A 23464-nucleotide genomic window follows, 5' to 3' on the forward strand; every position below is an offset into this window, starting at 1 on the left:
TTTTTATTCTTTGTGTTCTAAATATGAATAGAAAATAATAGAGCAAGTAATGTTCCCTCTCCCACACAGAACCAAACACGTTGAAATCCTAAGCAAAAACAAGTAATTTGAAATTTCACTGTTAACCATCTGTAAAAGCAACAGTCATGAAAGTATTGATCCTGGGAAAACATGTGGTAAATAAATGCTGTATTTATGTTCTGATTGTACTTTGAGTGTCAGATGTTCTTGGGTCGGGTTTTTAAACCGTGTTAATTGTACTCGGTCTGAACGCCTGTGATGGCCTGTTCTCTTGGTGGAGGTGGAACGCCCCGGTGAGGGCGAGCGCCTTGCCCTGCGGGTGCCCTGGCTGAGCGCCCTCCGGATAGGACCTTATCTAGGGGCAGTGCAGGACTGCTGCGGCCCTCATGGTTTGCTGTGTTGGGGAGCGGCGAGCAGATGGGCCCGAAGGTCTGAGGCACACACGTGTGAGTGAGCGTTCCCTCCTCACTGCTCCCTCCGTCGTCTGCTTTCCGTCTGTCAATTCAGTTCAGCTCAGTCGCTCCGCCGTGTCCGACTCTGCGACCCAATGGACTGCCGAACGCCGGGCTGTTTCCCTCTATAGGAAGAACCTTATTTTTCAGTTTCTTGTATATTCTTCCTGAAATATTTTATATCTTTTTTTTTTAACCTTTTTACTTCCGGATTTAACATAGATATGTAGCATCCTTCCATTACACAGTAATGTTTAAGATTCTGTTGATTATTTTAATGTTTTGCATTTGTGCCATTGGGAATTTGGAAGATCTAATTGCCACGTTGTAAACTAATCATTTGCAACAAAGCTGTTAGTAATTTCAGTCCTTTATTTTGTTGCTGTTATTCTTTTTTCCACTTACTCCATTTTAAAAAAATAGCCAGTAAACCCCAAAGGGCAAGTCAGTACGCACTTAAAACTTACGCAGACTGCACAGAAAGCTTCCTGAGTGGACTTCGACTATAAATGGTTGTTGCCTGGGTCCTTCTCAGTATCTGAGGGAGAAAATGCAGGGAACATTCCAGGGGCAGATAAGGAAAAGGGAGCACGCACAGGATGAAGGAGAGGGGAGGCCGACAAGCTGTAGCTCTTAAACACAGACCCTGGTCCTGGACTGGACAGGGCGGGTCTTCCCCACCCCGGAATCAAACCTGGGTCTGCTGCGTTGCAAGCATATTCTTGACCAGCTGAGCTATCAGGGAAGCCCCTAGCTTTAGGGCTTGGACAAATAGGAGCCATGTCCTGGAGTAGTCACATCCCTTAGTTGAATTCCACAAAGAGCTCTGCTTTCCAGGATTTTGAAAGACTGAAGGAAAGAAAAAATTTGACAAGTTTTATTCTCAGGAGAATGTGTCATTGAGTTGGAACTTTAGGTGGCCTGTTATTTGTCTTGCCTTTTATGTTTATTTCCTGATATTGACCATGACAATGTAAAGTTGGGCACACTTTGTTCCTGTTGCCTTTTATCTTAGCATTTATTTCACAGCCCCATTTTCAGTAAAAGTGTTTTTGTGTGCTACTTCATTACCGTATTTTTCCACTGGAGATGCTCCATTGATGTAAAAGGCACTGAAGTGCCTTTTTAAGAAGAACATATACAGTAGTGTTACACAAAAATAAAAATTTCCTACTACGTTGGTGTGCTTACTTATTGATACTGTCTTTTAAGAAATCTATTCCCACTTTTTTTGTTGTTTTTTGTGTATGTTTACTAAATTACACAAATCCAAGAAAATGCCAATTAAAACTTGACAACCTAAGTTTTCTTTAGTCTCTGTAAAATGTTGAAAATATCTTTTAGAATATAAGTTTTATTGTTTTTTATACTGCAGAAACTAAGGCTGGGTGATATAATATGGTCCACTTAGAAAGTTTCAGGAGTAGAAATACATCATCTTCGTTAGATTATCTTGATGGTATGTTAGCCTATAGATAGGATGCTTTTCGGCATTTTGATTCAAATAGTATTTTAAAAAATTGAATCTCAAATGATATGTGAGCCTTTGGTCAGATGTTCTAGTATGTATTGGATTGTGTGGATAAGCTAAAATCACACAGATTATAGATTGATGAAAAATACTTTTAATAGTGGGTTTTGCTATTCTTAAGTGAGTTTTGTTATATCATTTCCAGGTGAAGCCTTCCTCTGCAATTATAATGGTAGTAATTATGATCATTTTGGATGAAGGTGGTTTATCGAAAAGTACAGTATAAAGTTTGTCTTTCTAGGACCATGTGCTATGTAAAAGGAGGACAGATTGAGTCTAACTGGCATAGTAAATAACATTAATCTTCAAATATGCCCCTGCCTCAATGGTGTTTATCGTAACTACAGAGCATCCATTTCACTTACCCTTCAGGACAATATGTCTTCTTACAGTAAAAATGAATGTTGACTTTGTATTTCATATAGTCTTACAACGATTTCTTTGTCAAGAGTATCAATACATTTCTGGTTACTGGATGCTTGACTTGTTTTTTTAAAATCTGATTTTGAGATGAGCTGTCGTTTGCTCTTTAAATATCTATTTTAAAATGTTTTTAAAACTCTGTAACTGATTCCTTGAATTACGCAGTAGGAAACCTCTTTGGGCTTGTTCTTCATCTGTAAAATGAAAACTGAGCCTCTAAAGCAGAGAGTCTGGTATTCTTCAGCCTTGCCTGATGTAGTTCCCTGTTCCACTGGCTGCAGCCTGGGGTGTCTGCACGGCTGATGGCTGATGTGGGTTCTGTCAGAAGTTAAATGCTCCTGGAAAGACTTAGACCTGTCACTTAACATTTTGCAGTTTCAGTTTCCTTTCCTGCCAAATTAGGGGAATAATATCTAGATCAGGATTTTTAAAAATTTTGAATGGCATATATATAAGCAATTTATATATTGTAATATGTATTCAATTTATATATTACATAGTATGTATAATTTATAATAATACATATATATGTTAATAAGGTATTGAAGCTAATGCTTGTTACTGTAGCTGTTACGCTGTTTCATTATTTTCTTCTGATTACCAGAGTTTATTCTTTAAGGCCAGTGGAATAAATTTTTATGTGTACAGTAAGGCCCTAACCCATAGTGTCTTGAAACTTTGAGGACAGCTAGTTTGTACTGCCTTCTCATCACCTCCCCAGATTGCCTCCTGTCTTTAACCATCTCCAGTGACTAAACCAGTTTCATCTCCACTAATCCTTTCATTGCAGACTTTACTCCCACCCTACTCTGTTCTACTTTTCAGAAACTTAGAAATTATCTGAGCTTGCTAGTGCCTTCCTTCGTCTTTCACAGTGATCTCTCTATATCTGTGATGTTATTGAATCCTTATTTCCCCCAAGCCCAGCTAATACACACACACATGGCATGCCCGCACGCATGGACACCAGCATCAAGTCACTTTTCAGCAGTGGTCTCCTCTAGAAATGGCTCTTTATATTCATATCACTCTCCCTTTCAGATTTTTATAACTCTTTTTTTCCTTCCTGTCTAATTGTGATGGATAGCATCCCTAGAACAAAATTAAATAATTTGGTATAACATACACTCATGCTGTGTGCTGTGTGCTTAGTTGCTCAGTTGTGTCCGACTCTTTGCGGCCACATGGATTGTAGCCTGCCAGACTCCTCTGTCCACGGGATTCTCCAGGCAGGAATACTGGAGTGGGTTGCCATGCCCTCCTCCAGGGGATCTTACCAACCCAGGGATTAAACCCAGGTCTCCCTCAGTGCTGGAGAACTGTTTACCATCTGAGCCACCAGAGAAGCCCAAGAGTACTGGAGTGGATATCCTATCCCTTCTCCAGCGAATCTTACTGACCCAGGAGTTGAACCCAGAAGGTGGGTTCTTTGCCAGCTGAGGTACCCGGGAAGCCCAATGTAAACTTATGTCTTGTGCTCCATCACTTTGGTTGTGTCCGACTCTTTGTGACCCCATGGACTATAACCTGCCAGGCTCTTCTGTCCATAGGATTCTCCAGACAGGAATACTAGAGTGGGCTGCCATGCCCTTCTCCAGGGCGTCTTCCTGACCTAGGGATGGAACCTGCCTCTTTTGTGTCTCCTGCATTGGCAGGCGGGTTCTTTACCACTAGCACCACCTGGGAAGTCCCACACTTATACCTATTCCTAATTATTTTTTTATTTTACCAAAATAAAATGTCAATGACTTATATTAGATAAAGAGAATATTTATAATGTTTGTGTAAAATGTATAGAGTCATATTTATTGAAGGTAAGATTATATCACTGGTTGTAAGAAGCACCTACGTTTTATAGACTAATTAGGAAAAATAGGTTAACAAGACTAGGTCAATTGTAAGATACATTTTTACTCCATGAGTACTATAATATGAAGAAAAATGTAATTTTGGATCAATGAGATATGACATGTATAGCAGATACTGTTTTTAGTCTTACTAAATCTTGTGTTAAAATTTTTATGTACTCTTGTTCCCATGTTAAAAACTTTGTTTTCTTATTTTTGTGGTTTCTGTGAGCTGTGTCTTTTTGTTTCATTGCAGATATTATGCAACCTTTTCTTGGTCTACTTCTTTCCAAATGTTTTACATCGCCATATGTAAAATAGGTCGCCAGTGGGAATTTGCTGTATGACTGCAGGGAGCTCAAGCTGGTGCTCTGTTATAACCTAGGGGAGTGGGATGGGGTGGGAGGAGGGAGGGAGGTTCAGAAGGGAGGGGACATATGTATACCTATGGCTGATTCATGTTGATGTATGGCAGAAACCGTCACAATATTGCAAAGTAATTATCCTCCAATTAAAAATAAATACATTTAAAAAGTACATTGCAAAATAAAGAAAATAATCATTTCAACCAGTTTAATTATCATATGTCTCCTTAGCAGTGGTTCTTGCTCTTGGGATTGATAAGATTTTTTAGGGAAGAGTCCTATGAGCTCATGAACTTGTATGTGAAATTTAGCCATTAGGCAGTTTTTTTTGGTAGGGAGAGGAGAATCCAAAGCTTTTAGCAGAATCTTCGAGAAGCTAATAACCCTTAAAGAAGTTACTAATCTTAAAAGAAGTGAATCCACTTCTGTAGAGTTCCAGGACACCAGCATTTCTCTTGCTGCTCTCCATGTGGTCTGGAATGTAAATTATGAAAACTTTAGAGTATTTTGAAGCTCAAGACAAAGAAAATTTGACGTTGAATTTTTGGCCTTAGAAATGGCAGCGTTGTTCAAGTGATAACATTTAAAACATCAATCATACCATAAACTGCCAGGGAACCCGCTTAAAGGAAGTATAAGTATAAAAAAGGTGGTATTGTAGTCATGGAAAAAGGCGTTAGAGAACTGTGGATCTACATAGATTAAAGAAATATGAAAGGACAAAACTGTGCTTCTGTTTTGAACTTGAGTAATTTCATGGTTATGATTTAAATTATTTTTCTAAAGAAAAGAATATATGTCGGAAATGATAAATATCTGGTGTTTGTATATATGTGTATGTGTATAGGAATTACTTTTTAATGTTGATATGAGTAATGAAAATATTTGATTTTTTTATTACAGTGCATGCAAGATATGGGAAATACTAAAGCAAGACTACTATATGAAGCCAATCTTCCAGAGAACTTTCGAAGACCACAGACAGATCAGTATCCTTTAACATTTCTTTATTTTGGGTTTTAAAAGAATCAGCTCATTTTTTTTTTTCGTTTTTATAGTTTATATTTTAACTTTGTATTTAGGAACATGTGAATTTTATCATACTGTTGTTCATAAAAAATAGAGATTGATTTGCCCTGACCTGTGCTTTATACGTGGTAAGCTTTTAACGCTGTTGCTGCTGTGCTGTGCTCAGTCATGTCCGACACTTTGTGACCCCATGGACTGTAGCCCGCCAGGCTCCTCTGTCCGTGGGAGTCTCCAGGCAAGAGTACTGGAGTGGGTTGCCATGCTCTCCTCCAGGGGATCTTCCTGACTCAGGGGTTGAACCTGTGTCTCTGATGTCTCCTACATTACCAGGTGGGTTCTTTACCACCTCGCCACCTGGTTTTTAATAGGAATCTAGTAATATGATTTACATAGTATTTTTATATAATTAAGTATAAAATATTATATCCAATTCTTGGTTGATCTCCAACTCTTGATTGGAACATATAGGTTATCACTGCTAAGCTGCTAAGTCACTTCAGTCGTGACCGACTCTGTGCGACCCCAGAGACGGCAGCCCACCAGGCTCCCCCGTCCCTGGGATTCTCCAGGCAAGAACACTGGAGTGGGTTGCCATTTCCTTCTCCAATGCATGAAAATAAAAATTGAAAGTGAAGTTGCTCAGTCATGTCCGACTCTTCGAGACCCCATGGACCGCAGCCTACCAGGCTCTTCCATCCATGGGATTTTCCAGGCAAGAGTACTGGAGTGGGGTGCCATTACCTTCTCTAGAAATAGGTTATCACTTTAGACTGGTATTAGAGATTTGATTCATGAACATCTGGAGTATTTTTGTTGAAGTAAATCATTTCCAGAGGGGTTTCCTGAGATCACCTTCATGTGAAGGAGTGGACGAGACGAGTCTCATACTGAATAGAAGTGGGTGGTGACAAGGGTGTGGGTTCGGGTCCCTGACGACCTTCTCTGGGTCACAGGCTGCATGCACAGCTCTGTCTGCATCGACATCTTCCCTCACAGACGAGGGGGTATTTCCTCACGGCATTTTAGTCAGAGTATTTTCACATGCTAAAGAGAAATCATTTGCTTTTATAGGATTTCTCAGACTCATATTGAAGTCTGAGAAAGAGATCATCAGAGTAAGACTATCTAATAAGACTATCCGCCTGAGATGCAGAAGACCTGGGTTTGATCCCTGGGTTGGGAAGATCCCCTGGAGAAGGGAATGGCTACCCACTCCAGTATCCTTGCCTGGAGAGTTCCGTGAACAGAGGAGCCTGGCAGGCTACAGTCCATGAGATCTCAGAGTTGGACACAACTGAGCCCACACATACACACACGTAATTTTATCCTAAGATGATTTTTGTGATTTTGGCAATATAATGTAGTTTCTTAAAGACAGCTGTGTGCTCCCCATGTGTGTACTAGAACAGTTTGTGTGATTGTACAATGAAAAAAGTTCTTTTCTCACAGGGATACAGGCCATTATATATCTATATATATGTATATATTTTTTCATATTTGTGTAGAAACCTGTTGAGGTATATTCCAGAAGTTAGTGTTTGGCCTTTTCTGTTTCTGCTTCTCCCAGCTCCTTCCCACACATTTAGCAGTCTGATATCCCAGGCTATTTTTGTTATAACAAGATCCTAGGGTAAGAGTGGGTGGTGTATTTCAGGCATAAAAATTGTGTGAGCAGAAGTATGAAGGTGTGAGGACACATGACATTTTAAAGTTTTGATGTGATAACATCTAAGTTTTGTTGGGCAAGTGGCAAAAGCAGCTCATAATTATTCCAGATTGTGAAAGGTTTTCAATGACATCTAGAACCGCCTGTAGATGGAATATAGAGCAGTGCCCCATTTAATTGACCCAAAGGCTTGTAATGACCCAAAGGCATTTAATTGACCGGGGCTTGTAATGCTGTGAGGCAGGGGAAACATTAGAAACGTCACCTTCCATCATGTGGAAGAGGGGTTGTGGAGTCAGAGAGGTCATACAGAATCCTAGTGTGTCCCTGAGATGAGCAGTGATGAAGGTACCACTTATGTAGTGGGACTCAGAGTGGGCAGGAGGGAGCTGGGGAGACTGGAAAGGAACTGGGGAGGCAGGGACGTTTGGAATGGGTTAACACTGGCTTGCCTTCTGTGGAAGACACTGAGATGACCCCACATTTTCTAGCTTGGCTAAGGTTCTGTGAGTGAGGAGACTTACTCATCGGGGGAAGGAATTCAGTATCAGATGAAGGTTCAAAGGTTACAGGTGGAAGGCGGTGAGACACTGCTTGGGCAGGATGAGGTGTCTGTGGGACATGCGTGGAGATGCCCGTCTGGAAGCTGAGACGGGAGTCTGGACCCTGGAAGAGCAGAGGGTGCAGTGTAGATTGGAGAGCCCCTTGGTTTGTAGGTGATGGACGAATGCTTGGGTAAGCTATGTTACCTAGGGCAGTGCCTCTGCTCTTTTTTGAGGATTTTATTCAGAATCCCGGAAATGCTTTTTCCTTTTCCTCTGGAAGTGAGGGCATGGGACTGAACCCTGAGGAAGAGTGTGTGGTGGAAGGAGAATCCCACAGAGCAGACAGTCTGTGTTCCATGTGGTGGTTACCACTGCTTGTTAGTCGTATTAATTTATTCCTTTTTCTGCTGTTCACCCCCGAGTCTAAGTTGACATATAAAATCCCTCAAATTGAAGAAACTCCCTTTTCTGGATGGAAGTTTTAGAGTGTGTGTGTGTGTGTGTGTGTGTGTGTGTTGGGCAGTGGGGAAGGGGAGATTGGCTTGGTTTAAATTTGGTTTTTTGGACTTCTCTTGAATTCCAGGTGATAATTACTTGACAGTCTTGAAATTTGGAGTAGTACCCTTTATGTGGTATTTGGTGGATGAATGTAGCGTCAAGGTATCTCACTGATCACCATAATTGATAAAGGCCTGAAGGTGTGCAGGCAAGGACGGGACTCTGGCATCCGCTTACACTGCCCCCTTCTGGGCACCATGTGGTACATGTTGGTAGGGATACTGTTTCTGAAGTAATTACCATCCATTTTATGGTGAGCCTAATAGAAGGAAAGAATCAATGGGATGGTGCTTCCCCAGTGGCTCAGTCAGTAAAGAGTCTGCCTGCAGTGCAGGAGACCTCCTGCAGTGCAGGAGACCTGCGCTAGATCCCTGGATTGAGAAGCTCCCCTGGAGAAGGGCGTGGCAACCCTCTCCAGTTTTCTTGCCTGAAGAATCCCACAGACAGGAGCCTGGCGGGCTACAGTCCCCAGTCTCAAGAGTTGGACATGACTTAGTAGCTACACTACCACCACAGTGAGACGGTGAATTTTTTTTTCTGGTATTTTTTGTTGATATGCCCTTAGATATTTGATCCTTACCTAAACATTTCAGGAGAGAGTTTTATCATGGATTGATCAGTATCTGACACTAGGAAGCCCTTGACCTTCAGCACAGTGAAGGTCCAGTTTTGGAAACAACAACTGCAGTAGCTTTCCTGCTCAGTGAGGGTTTGCTGTGGGCCAAGCCCTGAGTTTGGCACTTTATAGACGGTAGCTTTTTTAATTTTGGAAACAACTCAGAACATATTTTTATTCTTGATAAGTGAGCGGGTGGGATGCTCAAAGAGCTGTTTATAAAACCTTGCAAAGCCTCTAGACTTTCCCTCCTGTGTAAGGACACTTGAATATTACTTAATGATGCTGGTCTGAGTAAAACCACTGTTGTCACATTTGAGTTGGCTTTTAAAAATAGGCTTGTAGTTTGGGATTCTTTGCAACTAAGATCATAAGGTCTAGGTGAAGATTGCAACTTTTGAGTACCTGGTATGATTCAGGTCAGGCTCTTGGATTGTTTTTCTTTGCTATTGTTAGTTCAAGCACGTGTATTTGATTTTTCAAGCTAAATATTACTTGTAAAATGTTTGGAGATTATGGTCATATTCATATGAGGTGATTACCTCTTGCTGTTTCAGTTCAGTTCAGTCGCTTTGCAACCCCATGGAAGGCAAGACACCAGGCGTCCCTGTCCATCACGAACTCCCAGAGTCTACTCAAACTCATGTCCATTGAGTCGGTGATGCCATCCAACCACCTCATCCTCTTGTCATCTCCTTCTCCTCCCACCTTCAATCTTTCCCAGCATCAGGGTCTTTTCCAGTGAGTCAGTTCTTCACATCAGGTGGCCAAAGTATTGGAGCTCCAGCATCAGTCCTTCCAATGAATATTCAGGGTTGATTTCCTTTAGGATGGACTGGTTTGATCTCCTTTCAGTCCAAGGGACTCTCAAGAGTCTTCTCCAACACCACAGTTGAGAAACATCAATTCTTTGGCACTCAGCTTTCTTTAAGGCCCAACTCTCACATCCAGACATGACTACTGGAAAAACCATAGCCTTGACTAGATGGACCTTTGTTGTTGGCAAAATCTTGCTGTTTACAAAAAGATGAGCTAAGGTTGTCAGAAGCTTAAAGAGGGATTTTGTATAGACAAGCTTGAGATAGATGATTCCAAACGATGACACCATAAGATGGCATCTCTTGGATCATGAGACCAGCTTTTGTATCTAATGTGATACTGTAGTCTTGAAAAAAATTTTTTTTTTCTGCACTTACTACAACTACATTGCTTTTATCCCTTCTTTTAATTATGAAACACTGTGATTTGGAGCTTGTAATATGGAAACTAGTTAAAGAAAACAAGTCCCCTTTTCTCTATTTCGTGGATCATTCTAAAGCTCATTGCTGTTTGAAAAGCCTAACATCTTTGCAATTTTACTGATTTAAATTTAGTTGTCTCAAGGAATTAATCTCAAAAATATACAAGCAGACCATGCAGCTCAATACCAGAAAAATAAATGACCCAATCAAAAAATGGGCCAAAGAACTAAACAGACATTTCTCCAAAGAAGACATACAGATGGCTAACAGACACATGAAAAGATGCTCAACATCGCTTATTATCAGAGAAATGCAAATCAGAACCACAATGAGGTACCATCTCATGCTGGTCAGAATGGCTGCTATCAAAAATTCTACAAACAATAAATGCTGGAGAGGGTGTGGAGAAAAGGGAACCCTCTTAAACTGTTGGTGGGAATGCAAACTAGTACAGCCACTATGAAGAACAGTATGGAGATTCCTTAAAAAAACTAGAAATAGAACTGCCATACAACCCAGAAATCCCACTGCTGGGCATACACACCAAGGAAACCAGAGTTGAAAGAGAAACATGTACCCGAATGTTCATTGTAGCACTGTTTATAATAGCCAGGACATGGAAGCAACCATGTCCATCAGCAGATGAATGGATTAGAAAGCTGTGGTACATATACACAATGGAGTATTACTCAGCCATTAAAAAGAATGCATTTGAGTCAGTTCTAGTGAGGTGGTTGAAACTGGAGCCTATTATACAAAGTGAGGTGAGTTAGAAAGAAAAACACCAATACAGTATATTAACACATGTATATGGAATTTAGAAAGATAGTAACAATGACCCTATACACGAGACAGCAAAAGAGACACAGATATAAAGAACAGACTTTTGGACTCTGTGGGAGAAGGCGAGGGTGGGATGATTTGAGAGAATAGCATTGAAACATGTATATTATCATATGTGAAACAGATCGCCAGAGCAGGTTTGATGCAAGAAACCAGTGCACTGGGACGACCTGGAGGGATGGGATGGGGGTGGGGAGAGGGGTTTGGGATGGGAGACACGTGTACACCCGTGGCTGATTCATGTCAGTGGATGGCAAAAAACCACCACAATAGTGTAATTAGTCTCCAATTAATTGAAATTTGCTGGGCTCCTGCCCTGGCTTGGATCCAGGGTATCCGAAGTGTGACAGCGATGTAGAGAGAGAAAAGGAAAGAATGTTGTAGATAAGAAAATAGAGGAGAGAAAGAGGCTGATATTCCTTGGTTTACATAGAAAGCCAATAAAACTCCAAGACAAGGAGTTTGCCCTGTTCACGGAAGCCGCAGGTGCCCTCCCGGTTTCCCGAGAGAGTGAAGACGCAGAATGTCTTCCCGTTCAGGTCTTAGAAACCCAGGCAGGTAAGTGAACGCAGGGAGCCTCCATGCCCCAAGGGATCAGCCTGAAAAAGAAAGTAAGAGAGAGAAAAAAAGACAAGGGGTGACCAAGCTTCTTTGAGCGAGGCCCATTTTTTTTTTAAATTTTCTAAAAGGACTTTTATACCTCAACTTATACATAGAGGGAAATGAAAGATGCAAGGTCATACAGAGTCAGCCAAAACACTTCAGCAGTTTTGCCCTTATCGAAACCAGGATTTTTTCTGCAAACCTTTCCCACAAATGATGTTGTGTCCATTATCTTCTGGCCTTGGAGGCCTGTGAACACTTTATGATCCTCTTTTGATAAAGGCTGCTCAACCAGAAAACTTATTTTCCCTCAAAATGTTTTTTCTTTATATTTTTAATCTATGTCAGCCTCAGAAAATGCCAAACAGAGTTGCATTTCACAGAGTAAAGGTGCAGTGAGTTACAAGAAAGAACCAGTTAGCTCAAAAGTCTGATATGGTTAAATTCAAGGTTACTGTTTTTCTTACATTCCGACTATGTTAACTAATGCACTCCCAGGTGCACAGTGGATAAGAGATATGGGACCTTAGCAACAAGCATGGGCCCAATAATGAAATCCTACACCAGCACTACTCTAATAACTTTTAACTCTTTGAAAGGCTCTATGTTTTAGGCTTCCCGTGCCTCTCACAGTTGGGAGGCTGTGAACAATCACATGCGTAGCTGCAAGAGTCTAGATAAACCTGCCAAGCAAGCTTGAATGCTAACAGAGGGCGTTTGATTTGAAATATTCCTCTCATGTCCAGACTTATTAGCTAGAGCCCTAAGTTGATTTTCTCCAGAGAAAGGTGGTTGGGGATAGCCCCCTGTTAATGTCAGAGGAGTTGGTGAAAGTCATGAAATAGTAAAACAGACAGATTCTGATTTTGGGATAGATGCTCGAGCAGGTCTAGGGAGCCCCTTGAGGCCTGAAGCCTTGCTTAACAGTTCTCTTCCACATGACCTTGTCATGGGTGGGATCTCCCGTGCTGGCTCCTGGCAGAAATTAATTAAAAAAATAAAATTTAGAATTAAGAAAAATATAGTTGTCTCATCCCTAGAGGCAAGTAGAACCAAACTGAGTAAAACTGACATAGTAGGGGACCTCACTGTGTTCATAACAAGATTTATCACTGTAAGCTTTACAATTTACAAAAGTTAGGCAGGAGCTGCTGTGAAAGTATAATTTCTCATGTGGCATGTGGTTAGTTCTAGGTGGCGTGTGCAGGTGCATGACAAGCGATAAAATTTTACATTAAGCTTTTTGTTATTAGGATATTTTGTCTTACCTAAAAACTTTAATTACCTCAGTTCCATGAGATCCAGTTTGCACCAGAGCTAATCAGCAGTGTGTCTCCTTGGAGCTTTTGGAAATTTTGCTGCTGTCAGTGGTGTGTGTCTGAAACTGGATGATTTTGTTCTTGGGAATAGATATTAATTTAATTGTCTTTTAAATAGCATCTTTAAAGAAAGGAAGAAATCTTAAGATACAAATAAATACATGTGAAAAGATAAAGCACATAGTGATGTGACCATTTTTCTGGACTTGACTGGTGCTGTCTGTCAGTGTTGAGGATTTTGACAGTGAAGTCTGCTATGCTAAATAGTTTGTGACTGTGGCAAGGAGGATCTTCTGGGGCGTTTTGTTGTTTGTTTACTGAATCCCAGATCAGCCCCCTAGACTTACATTGTCGATAATAATATTGCTTACCTTGACCTACTGAAAGTACTAGTGTTTGGTTTCTTTTTGTGGGCGAAAGAGGTGTTGTCCTCTTGGTCTCTGTCAGGTTAAGTAAGTCCTTTTGTCTCAGATGGCACCTGGAGGCTGGAAAATGAAGATCACTACTCCCCAGTCTCCAGATTTACTGGTTCTTTAGTTGCTACTTCTCATTCGCTCGTCTCTTTAAAGCTGATGATAGGCAAGCCCTCCTAGTATTGATGACGCGACAGTTGTCTGTTTCCTCCTCGCCCTGGGCCTTGTGTTTAAAGACCTGTCAGAGCACGGTGACGGATAATAAGAGCTGCGCGTCGGACAGCAGTCACTCTGTGCCATGCCCTGTCCTGAGGTCTTCCCACACCTGAGCATGTTTAATTCTTACTGTGATCTTGGGAGGTGAGTCTTGGTATCATCTCTATTTTAAAGATGAGGAAGCTGAGACAAGTTACACAAGAATACAGGCTAACTTCACTTATTGCATGCTTACTGTTTGTTAGGTACTCTGCTGGGTGCTTTATATATATTATCCTCAATACTGTCAACAACTTTGTGAGATGGAAAATTCTTGCCTTTTTCACTTAGCTCGGTATGAAGAGATCAAGCTTCAAGGTCACAATAACTGCCAGTTAAGTAGCAAGTACTGCTGGTACAAGAAATGAGGAAGTATGTTGGAGACCATCCTCTTTGAGAGTTAGTACTATAGTCTGCATATAATGCAAAATTATTCTCAGATTTCTCTTGAAAATCCCTCACCTTTGCTACAGTGCCAGTTTGCAGACCCGGAGACCTTGTGTAAATCCAGTTAAGGTGTCCTTGGCCCACTAGCATTGGAAAAGAGTTTGAGAATCCGTGACTGCAGGCCCAGGAGCCAATTCCTAACTCTGTAAATAAAGTTTTATTAGAACAGGGCCTTACCTATTCATTTATCAGTTTTCTGTGGCTACACTGGAACTAAAAATGCAGAAGTGAGTAATCGCAGCATAGAACAGCTGTCCCACGAAACCTAAAATATGTGCTATTTGGCCCTTTAAGAAAAAGTTTGCTGACACCTGGAATAAATCACTACTACTTTAGGTGAATGAACAGTTAAGGGTTGGGTTGCTTTTGAGACCTTGTACAAAAATACACGAGAGCCACGTGATACATTCTTGGTCTAAGAGGCATGCAGGACCTGAGAGCCCCTGAGGATGTGGCGTGTTCCCTAAACCGCAGTGCTTACTCAGGTGACTCCCGTGGAGTTTCGAAAGTTCACTTGGTGGCGTGCTTTGTTTGCTTTTTATGAAATAGTGTTTTCTGTTTAATTGTGAGGACTAGCCTAGTGCTTTGTCCTGCCTTAATGATTTAATTTTTATTTTTTTATGTCCTTGACAAACAGATCAAAACTACATCTGATGTTGTTTTTTAAAATCGCTTACTGCTTAGAAAATTTCAGAGAGGTTTTTTTTAATCATAACAGAAGTGAAACTCAGCTATATTTGAATTACTTACTTAAAATACACTAAGTATAAATTAAGATTTCATGTATATCTGTTATTTCTGAAAATTCATATATTTCATCAGATATTAGTATTGTTTTTTACTCTAAAAGATTATATACTTAAAAGTTTGACTGTTTCAAATTCAACATTTCTAAAACTATTATAGTTTTCAATTAATTTTAGTTTTACAATGGTGGTTAAATTATTTTCGATACTGTTCTTAATGAATTTTCTCTCTAATATTAGGTTTTCTTTGGTCATAAACAGTGATCTTTCCTTTGTCATAAACATTTCATAAATGAGAGTATTATAATCTTTTCAAGCTTTAATATGTAGTATATTTTAAATAATATCCAAAATAGACTGCTATTTCTGTCATTAAGGAGGAAAAACATCAGTGTTACTCTCCTCCCTTTAAACATAAAAATTATACTTTAAGAATTCAGATTTTAGTTGAGAAAAGCTGTAGACATACTATGTAATATTTATATCTGGAAGTAACTATAATTGCTGTTTTAAAAATATTACAGAATTTTTAAAAACAATAAACATATTTCACCTGGCTTCCCAGGTGGCATGAGTGGTAAAGAACCCACTTGTCAGTGTAGGAGGCATAAGAGATGACACAGCTTCCATCTCTGGGTCGGGAAGATTCCTTGGAGGCAGGTATGACAACCCACTCCACTACTCTTGCCTGGAGAGCCCCATGGACAGAAGAGCCTGGTGCGCTACAGTCCATGGGGTCGCAAAAGGTTGGACATGACTGAGCGACTAAGCCTTAAGAACGTTAACTTGCCTGTTTTGCAGCCTGGCGGGCTACGGTCCATGGGGTCGCAAAGAGTCGGAAACAACTGAAGTGACTTAGCATGCACTCTGCCCAAACGTATTTCATTTCATCCACTGTGAAAATGACATCAATCTAAGTAAATTCTTCTTCTCTCTCCTGTTGTGGCAGTAAATAGTTGTTTCGACAGTAAAAGTTGGTCATATATCCACATTCATCCAAACGGCTGGCTTTTTGGATTGTTTTCATTGTATCCTCTTAGAAAAACAGAAAAATGTAATATTGAACATGGATTTAAAATCATGTGCGAACTTAGCATTTAGTTTATTTACGTGTGAAATAGTTGGAATAAAGCAGCGTTGTTATGTTTTATGAAAATCTTGGGGTGTTATGGTAATTTTTTGGTATTGACAGCCAAAATGTTCACATATCTAACTAATGAGCCTTCTGACAGCTCTGGGGCCTTTGACTTGAAAGGGTTTTCAAGGCTACCTTGAAAATAAAAGTGTCCTCCACCTTTGACCTTCTCTAGATAAAATGGCATTTATTATCATTAGCAGGAATTAAATGACTAATTCACAAATGAATTTGTGGTGACCAGTAGCATCTGAAAAGGTGGATGCTAGACGTGCCTGGTTTCCAGTCATCACAATACTCCCTCCCTTTTACTGTAGAATACCAGAGAACTCCTTAAACTCTTCGTGCCTAGCTTTAGTTACAAATGTAAAAGAGCTCTTTATAGGTTAAGAGGAGAAAAAGAGGTAATGTGAAGTGCCTCTCATATACACAATGTATAGAGAGCTGTCTTTAAGAATGGCTTTCAGTTATTCAGCTTGCTTGATAAATTGAGCATTTAATTTTCCTGTCTTACTTGCCTTCCCTGGCCCCTTTGAAAGCTGTCTCTCAATGCCCACTGTATAGTGGTCTGTCAATTCTTGCTACTACCTGTGGCCTCAGCTGTCAGGTTAAAGAGCTCTTATTAACTTCCAATAAGGAACAATTAACTGAAAATGTACTGTTTTACTGCTTCAGGTTGCTTTTCTTTTAATAGAAGGCTGTGTTAACCTGGGGATCCACTGAGAGACTGTATTTCAGTGTAATTCGTTTCCTTTGTAGTTCTGTGTATTTTATTTTATGCATTTAAAAGCACTGTCTCAGGAAGGAGTCCACAGGCTTTATTTGACTATCAAAGGGGGTTCATGGTACTAAAAAATAAAAAAGTTCAGAATCCTTGATGGAAGAAGTCCCATTTTAGTGGAATATGGTAAAACAGTGGTCGGTTGACTGGTTAAGAGAAGTCATCTGTATCAGCTGATCCAAAGCTCTTGAATCCCACTAGAAGTGATTCACCCATCAACAGATAAGGCTGGTCCAGTCAACTTCAGAAAATTAAATAGTACTGACATTGGTTTTAGCTTCTTGACTTTTCCATTTCTAGAAAGCTTTGCAGGAAAAAATTGGTCGCCCTTCTTCTAATATACAGTGGATCCTCACTGATCCAGTCAGAGGCAGCCATGTGTGGCGGGAAAGGACATAAGTACTGAAGTCACAGTTGTCTTCTCTTTCCGAGTTGCTGATTCTTCCTCTGTGGTGTGGAAATTATAATATGCACACGACTGCATGGAGGAAAGAGTAAAGGAGAACTGTGGATGCCGCACCAGTATGGCATCTGGTATGCTGTGGCTACCACATGAGCGTTAGTGTCTTCATTTAAACTGAGAATCCAAAATGAGCCTTAATTTAGTGTTGTTGGGGGGGTGGGGTGGATAAAAGGCTGTGGATTGTGGTGGAACTGAGAAATACGATGCCTTTTCTGTTTAGAATTCGGCTGAGTGGTTTTGTTGAATGGGGAAGATTTCCTGAACGAGATAGATTCTTTGGCAGAAAGAAAAGTAGGTTACAGAATTTAGTTGCGGAAATAGTGTGTGAGGAAAGTACAGACTGGGGAGTAGGAGTATTAAATTCCCTTTGTGAAGTGAATAAAGGGGAGTGTACATGTCACTGAACTCATGCTTTTCCTTAAGTTATCTGTTTTCAGAGCAGTGGAATTTTTCATCAGAGATAAATACGAAAAGAAGAAATACTACGATAAAAATGCTATATCTATTACAAATGTAAGTAAAATCTTCATCTCTATCACCAGTTGATGTTTGGTGAATATTTTGAAATTTTAACATGTGATATGGCTTGATTTATTTATTGTAAAAGTTTAAAAATTTGAATATTGGGAGTTTTGGTCACATAGTGAGCTTTCACAAAGCAGAACTCTTGATTCAGAAAGGAGCATGTTTTTAAGTAAGCATCTAATAACTACTTAAATGGCATTTAAGTTAATTTATGAAATCTGCATAAAGATACTAACTGAAAAATTGAGGAGAGAAAATTATTTTGTTGGTTTGTGGAAATGAATGGAAAAGGCAAATCTGTCTTCTTCTAAGGGTGTTGGTGGATCTGACCAGATATGTTTATTAAAACACAGCATTTTTTTTTTTCCCCTGAACTGCTTTATCTTACTTTGGTCCAAAATAGAAAACACAATTGTTTGCACTGTATTTGCAAACAGTCAGCAAGGAAGTCTTGCATTAATTATTCTAATGAAATCATGGTGCTGCTCCTATTTATCTGTGTTTATCACAGCACCTTCCCAGGTGGTGCTAGTGGTCAGGAAGCTGCCTGCTGTGCTGGAGGCATAAGTGATGCAGGATCTCTGGGTGGGGAAGATCCCCTGGAGAGGGGCATGACCATGCATTCTAGTGTTCTTGCCTAGAGAGTCCCCGTGGACAGAATAGCCTGGTGGGCCACAGTCGGTAGTTGCAAATAGTCGGACAGTACTGAAGTGACTTAGCATGTGTGAATTGCAGCGCCAGATGGTCTTCCTGGGAAAGTGCTTTGAAGCTTCAGTGCCTGAGAAGCAGGCGCTAATAGATAAATGCCTCTTTAACATGAGGTGTTCAGTATTAGACAAGCTTTTGTTGACCTTGTTCCTGCACAAAATGAGTCTGAAAACGTAACCTTTTGATTGGTTATTATCAAGCATTTGTTCCCTAATAGTTGAGACCTTGCTGTAGTGATCAAATATGTTTTATTACTGTTTCTTTATAAGTTTCTTTTTCTGATAAATTTTCTTACCCCAGTTAAATACCATTTAAGGCTAGTTTTCTCTATTGTTGCAGTCCTTTTTTGGGGGGAGGGGGTCTTTGATTCCTAGATTAATAATAAAGTTATAAGCCATTAATTTTGTGGGTAAGTCATCTGTCAGGCAATTTAGAGACAGTAATTTCATCTCATTTTGCAAATAAGCTGGTTTTCCTTTTTGGTACATGTGGAGAAGCAGTATACTAAAAAATTCGATTAAATATGTGTATTTTGGAGCAGAGGTACCCTTGATAGAGTTTGGGCTGCATTTCTTTTGGATATAGAAAAGGAATCTTTTGAAAGATAGGTAAAAATGGACAAAATAGAGATGTTGATAATGTCCATGAAATTAACTTTACCTGTAGCATTGTGGGGGAAACAAAGGACAAACTCTAAAATGTAAGTAATATATTTTCATTTGAAGTTTTAAGAACTCATTTCAGAATCCAGGGTATGTAGGGGTTTTGGTGGCTGTCTTAGAGTTCTCCCACAGGTATGCAGAGTAAGCCTGCCCTCCCTGGTGCTCTTTCATGGGTGAGTGATAGGGGACATTGGAAGAACTCTTGAGTACAGACAATTGTCTTGGGCACTTCCCTGGCGGTCCAGTTGTTGAGATTCTTTGTTCCCAGTGCAGTGGGCACAGATTTGATCCCAAGTTGGTGACCTGAGATTCTACATGCCACACATGGCCTGGCTGAAGCCATACATAATAAAGATAACAGTTGAAAAGAAAAAGAAACCTGTCCTGTCGTCTGCCCTTCACTCCCCGTAACCAGTGGTGTGTCACAGCTGGCAATATTGATGAGTTCTTAGGCAATTTAGGGTTTGTTTTTTTTTGAGTAACAGGGTTTTTAAAGATTTTTTTTTAGACCATTTGTTATGTAGGCCATTTTTAAAATCTTTGTTGAATTTATTACAGTACTGCTTCTGTTTTATGTTCTGTTTGTTTGGTGGTTTTTTTTTTTTTTTTGGCCCTGAGGTGTTCGGGACCTTAACTCCCTGACCTAGGATCAAACTTGAACCCTCTGCATTGGAAAGCAAAGTCTTAATCTCTGGATCAGCAGGGAAATCCCTTTAGTAAGTCTTGAGTAGATGAGGTTGAGTCTTCCCATATTGTTTGCTCTTTTCCAGCAGCAGCTCTTTTAATTTTGTGGCTGCAGTGATTTCGGAGCCCTAGAAATTAAAATCCACTTTTCTCCTTCTATTTGCCATGAAGTGATGCCATAAGCTTTGTTTTTTAAATGTTGAGTTTTAAGCCAGCTTTTTCACACTCCTCTTTCACCTTCATCAAGAGGCTCTTTAGTTCCTCTTCACTTTCTGTCATTAGAGTGGTGTTATCTGCATATCTGAGGTGGTTATTTCTCCCGGCAATCTTGATTCCAGGTTGTAACTCATCCAGCTTGGCATTTTACATGATGTACTCTGCATATCAGTTAAATAAGCAGGGTGATAACATACAGCCTTGTCATACTCCTTTCTCAACTTTGAACCAGTCAGTTGTTCATATAAGGTTCTAACTATTGCTTCTTGACCCACATACAGGTTTCTCAGGAGACAGGTAAGATGATCTGGTATTCCCATCTCTTTAAGAATTTTCTACAGTTTATTATGGTCCATACAGTCAAAGGCTTTAATGCAGTCAGTGAAACAGAAGTAAATGTTTTTCTGGAATTCCCTTGCTTTCTCTATGACCCACCAGATATTGGCAATTTGGTCTCTGGTTCCTCTGCCTTTTCTAAACCCAGCCTGTATATCTAGAAGTTTTGGATTCAAGTACTGCTGAAGCCTAGCTTGAAGGATCTTGAGCATAACCTTACTGGAATGGGAAGCGAGCGGAGTTGTCTAGTAGTTTGAACATTGTTTGGCACTGCCCTTCTTTGGGCATGCAGACTGACTTTTCCAGTCCTATGGTCACTGCTGGGTTTTTCAAATGTATTGACATATTGACTGCAGTACTTCAACAACATCATCTTTTAGGATTTGAAATAGCTCAGCTGCAATTCCATCACCTTCACTAGCTTTGTTGGTAGTAACGCTTCCTAAGGCCCCTTTGACTTCATACTCGGGGATGTCTGGCTCTAGGTGAGTGACCCCCCCTCTCTGGTTGTCTGGGTCATTAAGACTTTTTTTTGTACAGTTCTCTATGTATTCTTGCTACCTCTTCTTTATCTCTTTTGCCTCTGTTAGGTCTTTCCATTTCTCTCCTTTATCATGGCCCATCCTTACATGAAATGTTCCTTTGATATCTCCAATTTTCTTGAAGAGATCTCTAGTCTTTCCCATTCAATTGTTTTTCTCTATTTCTTTGTATTGTTCATTGAAGAAGGGTTATCTCTCCTTGCTGTTCTCTGGAACTCTGCATTCAGTTGGGTGTATCTTACCCTTTCTCCCTTGCTTTTTGCTTCTCTTCTTTCCTCAGTTATTTGTAAAACCTCCTCAGACAACTACTTTGCCTTCTTGAGTTTGAAGTATTGAAATTGAGTATTATATAAGTTTAAAAACAGCAAAATTCTAACTTACTTTGTTAAATGTATATATATGTGTTTACACACATGTATGTATGAAGACTAGAATTTAGTGCAATGAAAGTGAAATTAATCCATTATTTCAACTTAGAAATTGTTGTGGGAATAATGTTTCTGAATTGTGCTATAATAAAAACGAGTTAGCACTTTTAATTTTATTAAACTCTGACTCATTGGAAAAGACTCTATTGCTGGGAAAGATTGAGGGCAGGAGGAGAAGAGGACGACAGAGGATGAGATGGTTGGATGGCATCACCGACTCAATGGACATGAGTTTGAGCAAGCTCCAGGAGATGGTGAAGGACAGGGAAGCCTGGTGTGCTGCAGTCCATGGGGTCGCAGTTAGACCTGACTTAGCCACTGAGCAGCAACCACTGTTTACAATTAACTGATGATTATACAGTTTATTAAGATAAATGAACAATAATTTTTAAACTGTATGAATTGCAAACCAGTTTAGATACCCTTTCAGATAGGAATGAAAAACTTAGATGATAAATTATCTAGTGGTGACTTAAGATTAATGTTAGATACACAGGTTCAAGTTGGAGTTGTTGCTGCTTCTTTTTGTTACAGTTTTAGTTTCTTCTGTGTGTGGTGTCTGCTTTTTATGGTATTCTTAGGAGAGTTAAACAAGGTGTTCCTGTGGTGTTTTCCGTAGAGGTCTGTATTACTGACTGCTTTATATGTAGGAGCTGCCGCAAGGCTGCTGTTGTGGGGAGGAGGAGACCTGCAGGAGCAGAGAGTCCAGGCGCAGTGGTTTCAGCACGCGGGCACAGTGTTTGAGGTCTGTTGGGTTAATATCGCCACATTTTAGTCAGCCCTTTGAAGTTATGGGCTTCCAGGTGACTGATGTAGCTATTAATGGATTTCTGTTTGAAATTTCTCCAGAATTCTGCATTTCTTAGTGCCTTATCCAGTGATTTTAAAGTTAGTAAAAGTTGAGGCTTCTTCTGTGTATTTGGTGACTCTGGGGGCTTAAGTTTATCAGTCTGTTAACTCCCCTACTGACGAGTTTAATTGGTGATTTCTTTTGTATGATTTATTTATTAGTTCAGTAAATGTATTTTATATCTGACACAGGCCATGGAAGGTAATTTACTTTGGAAGCTATATTTTTTAGATGATTTCTCAACTCCTGAAGAACCTAAGCCTCACAGGATACTGAAAGATCACGAGACAGTCATTTGAGAACTGCTGTGATTAAGATCTCCACTTAAAATATATAGTCAAAAATCTCTAAACCTGGTTTAAGGCAAGTATTACAGTCAATCCATAAGGTCCTTGTCAGTTGTTTTGGAGCAGCAGATTTTCATTTAGATTGAAGGCAGGAGGAGGCAGGGGATGACAGAGGATGAAATAGATAGCATCACTGAGTCAGTGGACTTGAATTTGAGCAACTGTGGGAGATGGTGGAGGACAGAGGAGATTGGCATGCTGCCGTCCACAAGGTCACAGAGAGCCGGACGTGACTTTGGACTGAGCAACGGTGACAGCAGCGACAACAAAATCATCAAGAAAATAACATGATCTTTTCTTGGAAACATAAAATGAGCAATTTGCCTGACGACCGTCAAATAATCATGCTGGTATTTTTATAATACTCAGTATCTTTTCAGTGTGTATTTGTTCACCTTATGCTGGAACATGGCAATTGGAAGCCTATTTTCCAACTGCCCCATCGATTTTCCTTTTGTAGTAGGTGGGTTTGTACACATGGATTGCTCCGGGAGTTTCTTTGCATACAGTTGACTTTGGTGGTGGCCTTGAGAATACCTTCTGGGCTTAAGAATAGTTGAAGGAAGGGTGATAGCTTATTTATTCCTGCAGGAGGTCATAGATGGGGTAGAGAGAAGGGTGGGAAATAGAGGGACAGTCAAACACGACAGCCACATTTCCTAACGCCGATTCCCAGTGCCATTTTCTAGGTCAGAGTCTTGTCTTCTCTCTGTAAAAGTACTGGAATGTAGTGAAATGAAATTATCATCTAGTTACAAAATAAATTCTGAATTTCACAGTGAGTGTAGATAACTTGCATGAGAGTTCAGAGAAGATAGTGAGTCAGAGCCCTTTCTGAGGACAGTGGCAGCTACTGACATAAGCCTC

The 23464-nt window shown here is 40.1% G+C and overlaps 1 protein-coding gene across 4 annotated transcripts in view; it reads left to right on the forward strand.

Annotated features, from left to right (window-relative positions):
• Positions 1–23464, forward strand: part of SMAP1 (small ArfGAP 1) — a 180919-nt gene that overhangs the window by 71682 nt on the left and 85773 nt on the right. For all 4 annotated transcript variants that reach the window (XM_018058822.1, XM_018058824.1, XM_018058823.1 and 1 more), the window contains exons 3-4: positions 5543–5628; positions 17737–17812. In XM_018058822.1, coding sequence (XP_017914311.1) covers positions 5543–5628; positions 17737–17812 — 162 coding nt within the window. The remainder of the gene's footprint in view (positions 1–5542; positions 5629–17736; positions 17813–23464) is intronic.

Source organism: Capra hircus, chromosome 14, assembly GCF_001704415.2.
Source record: "Capra hircus breed San Clemente chromosome 14, ASM170441v1, whole genome shotgun sequence".
Classification (NCBI taxonomy): domain Eukaryota; kingdom Metazoa; phylum Chordata; class Mammalia; order Artiodactyla; family Bovidae; genus Capra; species Capra hircus.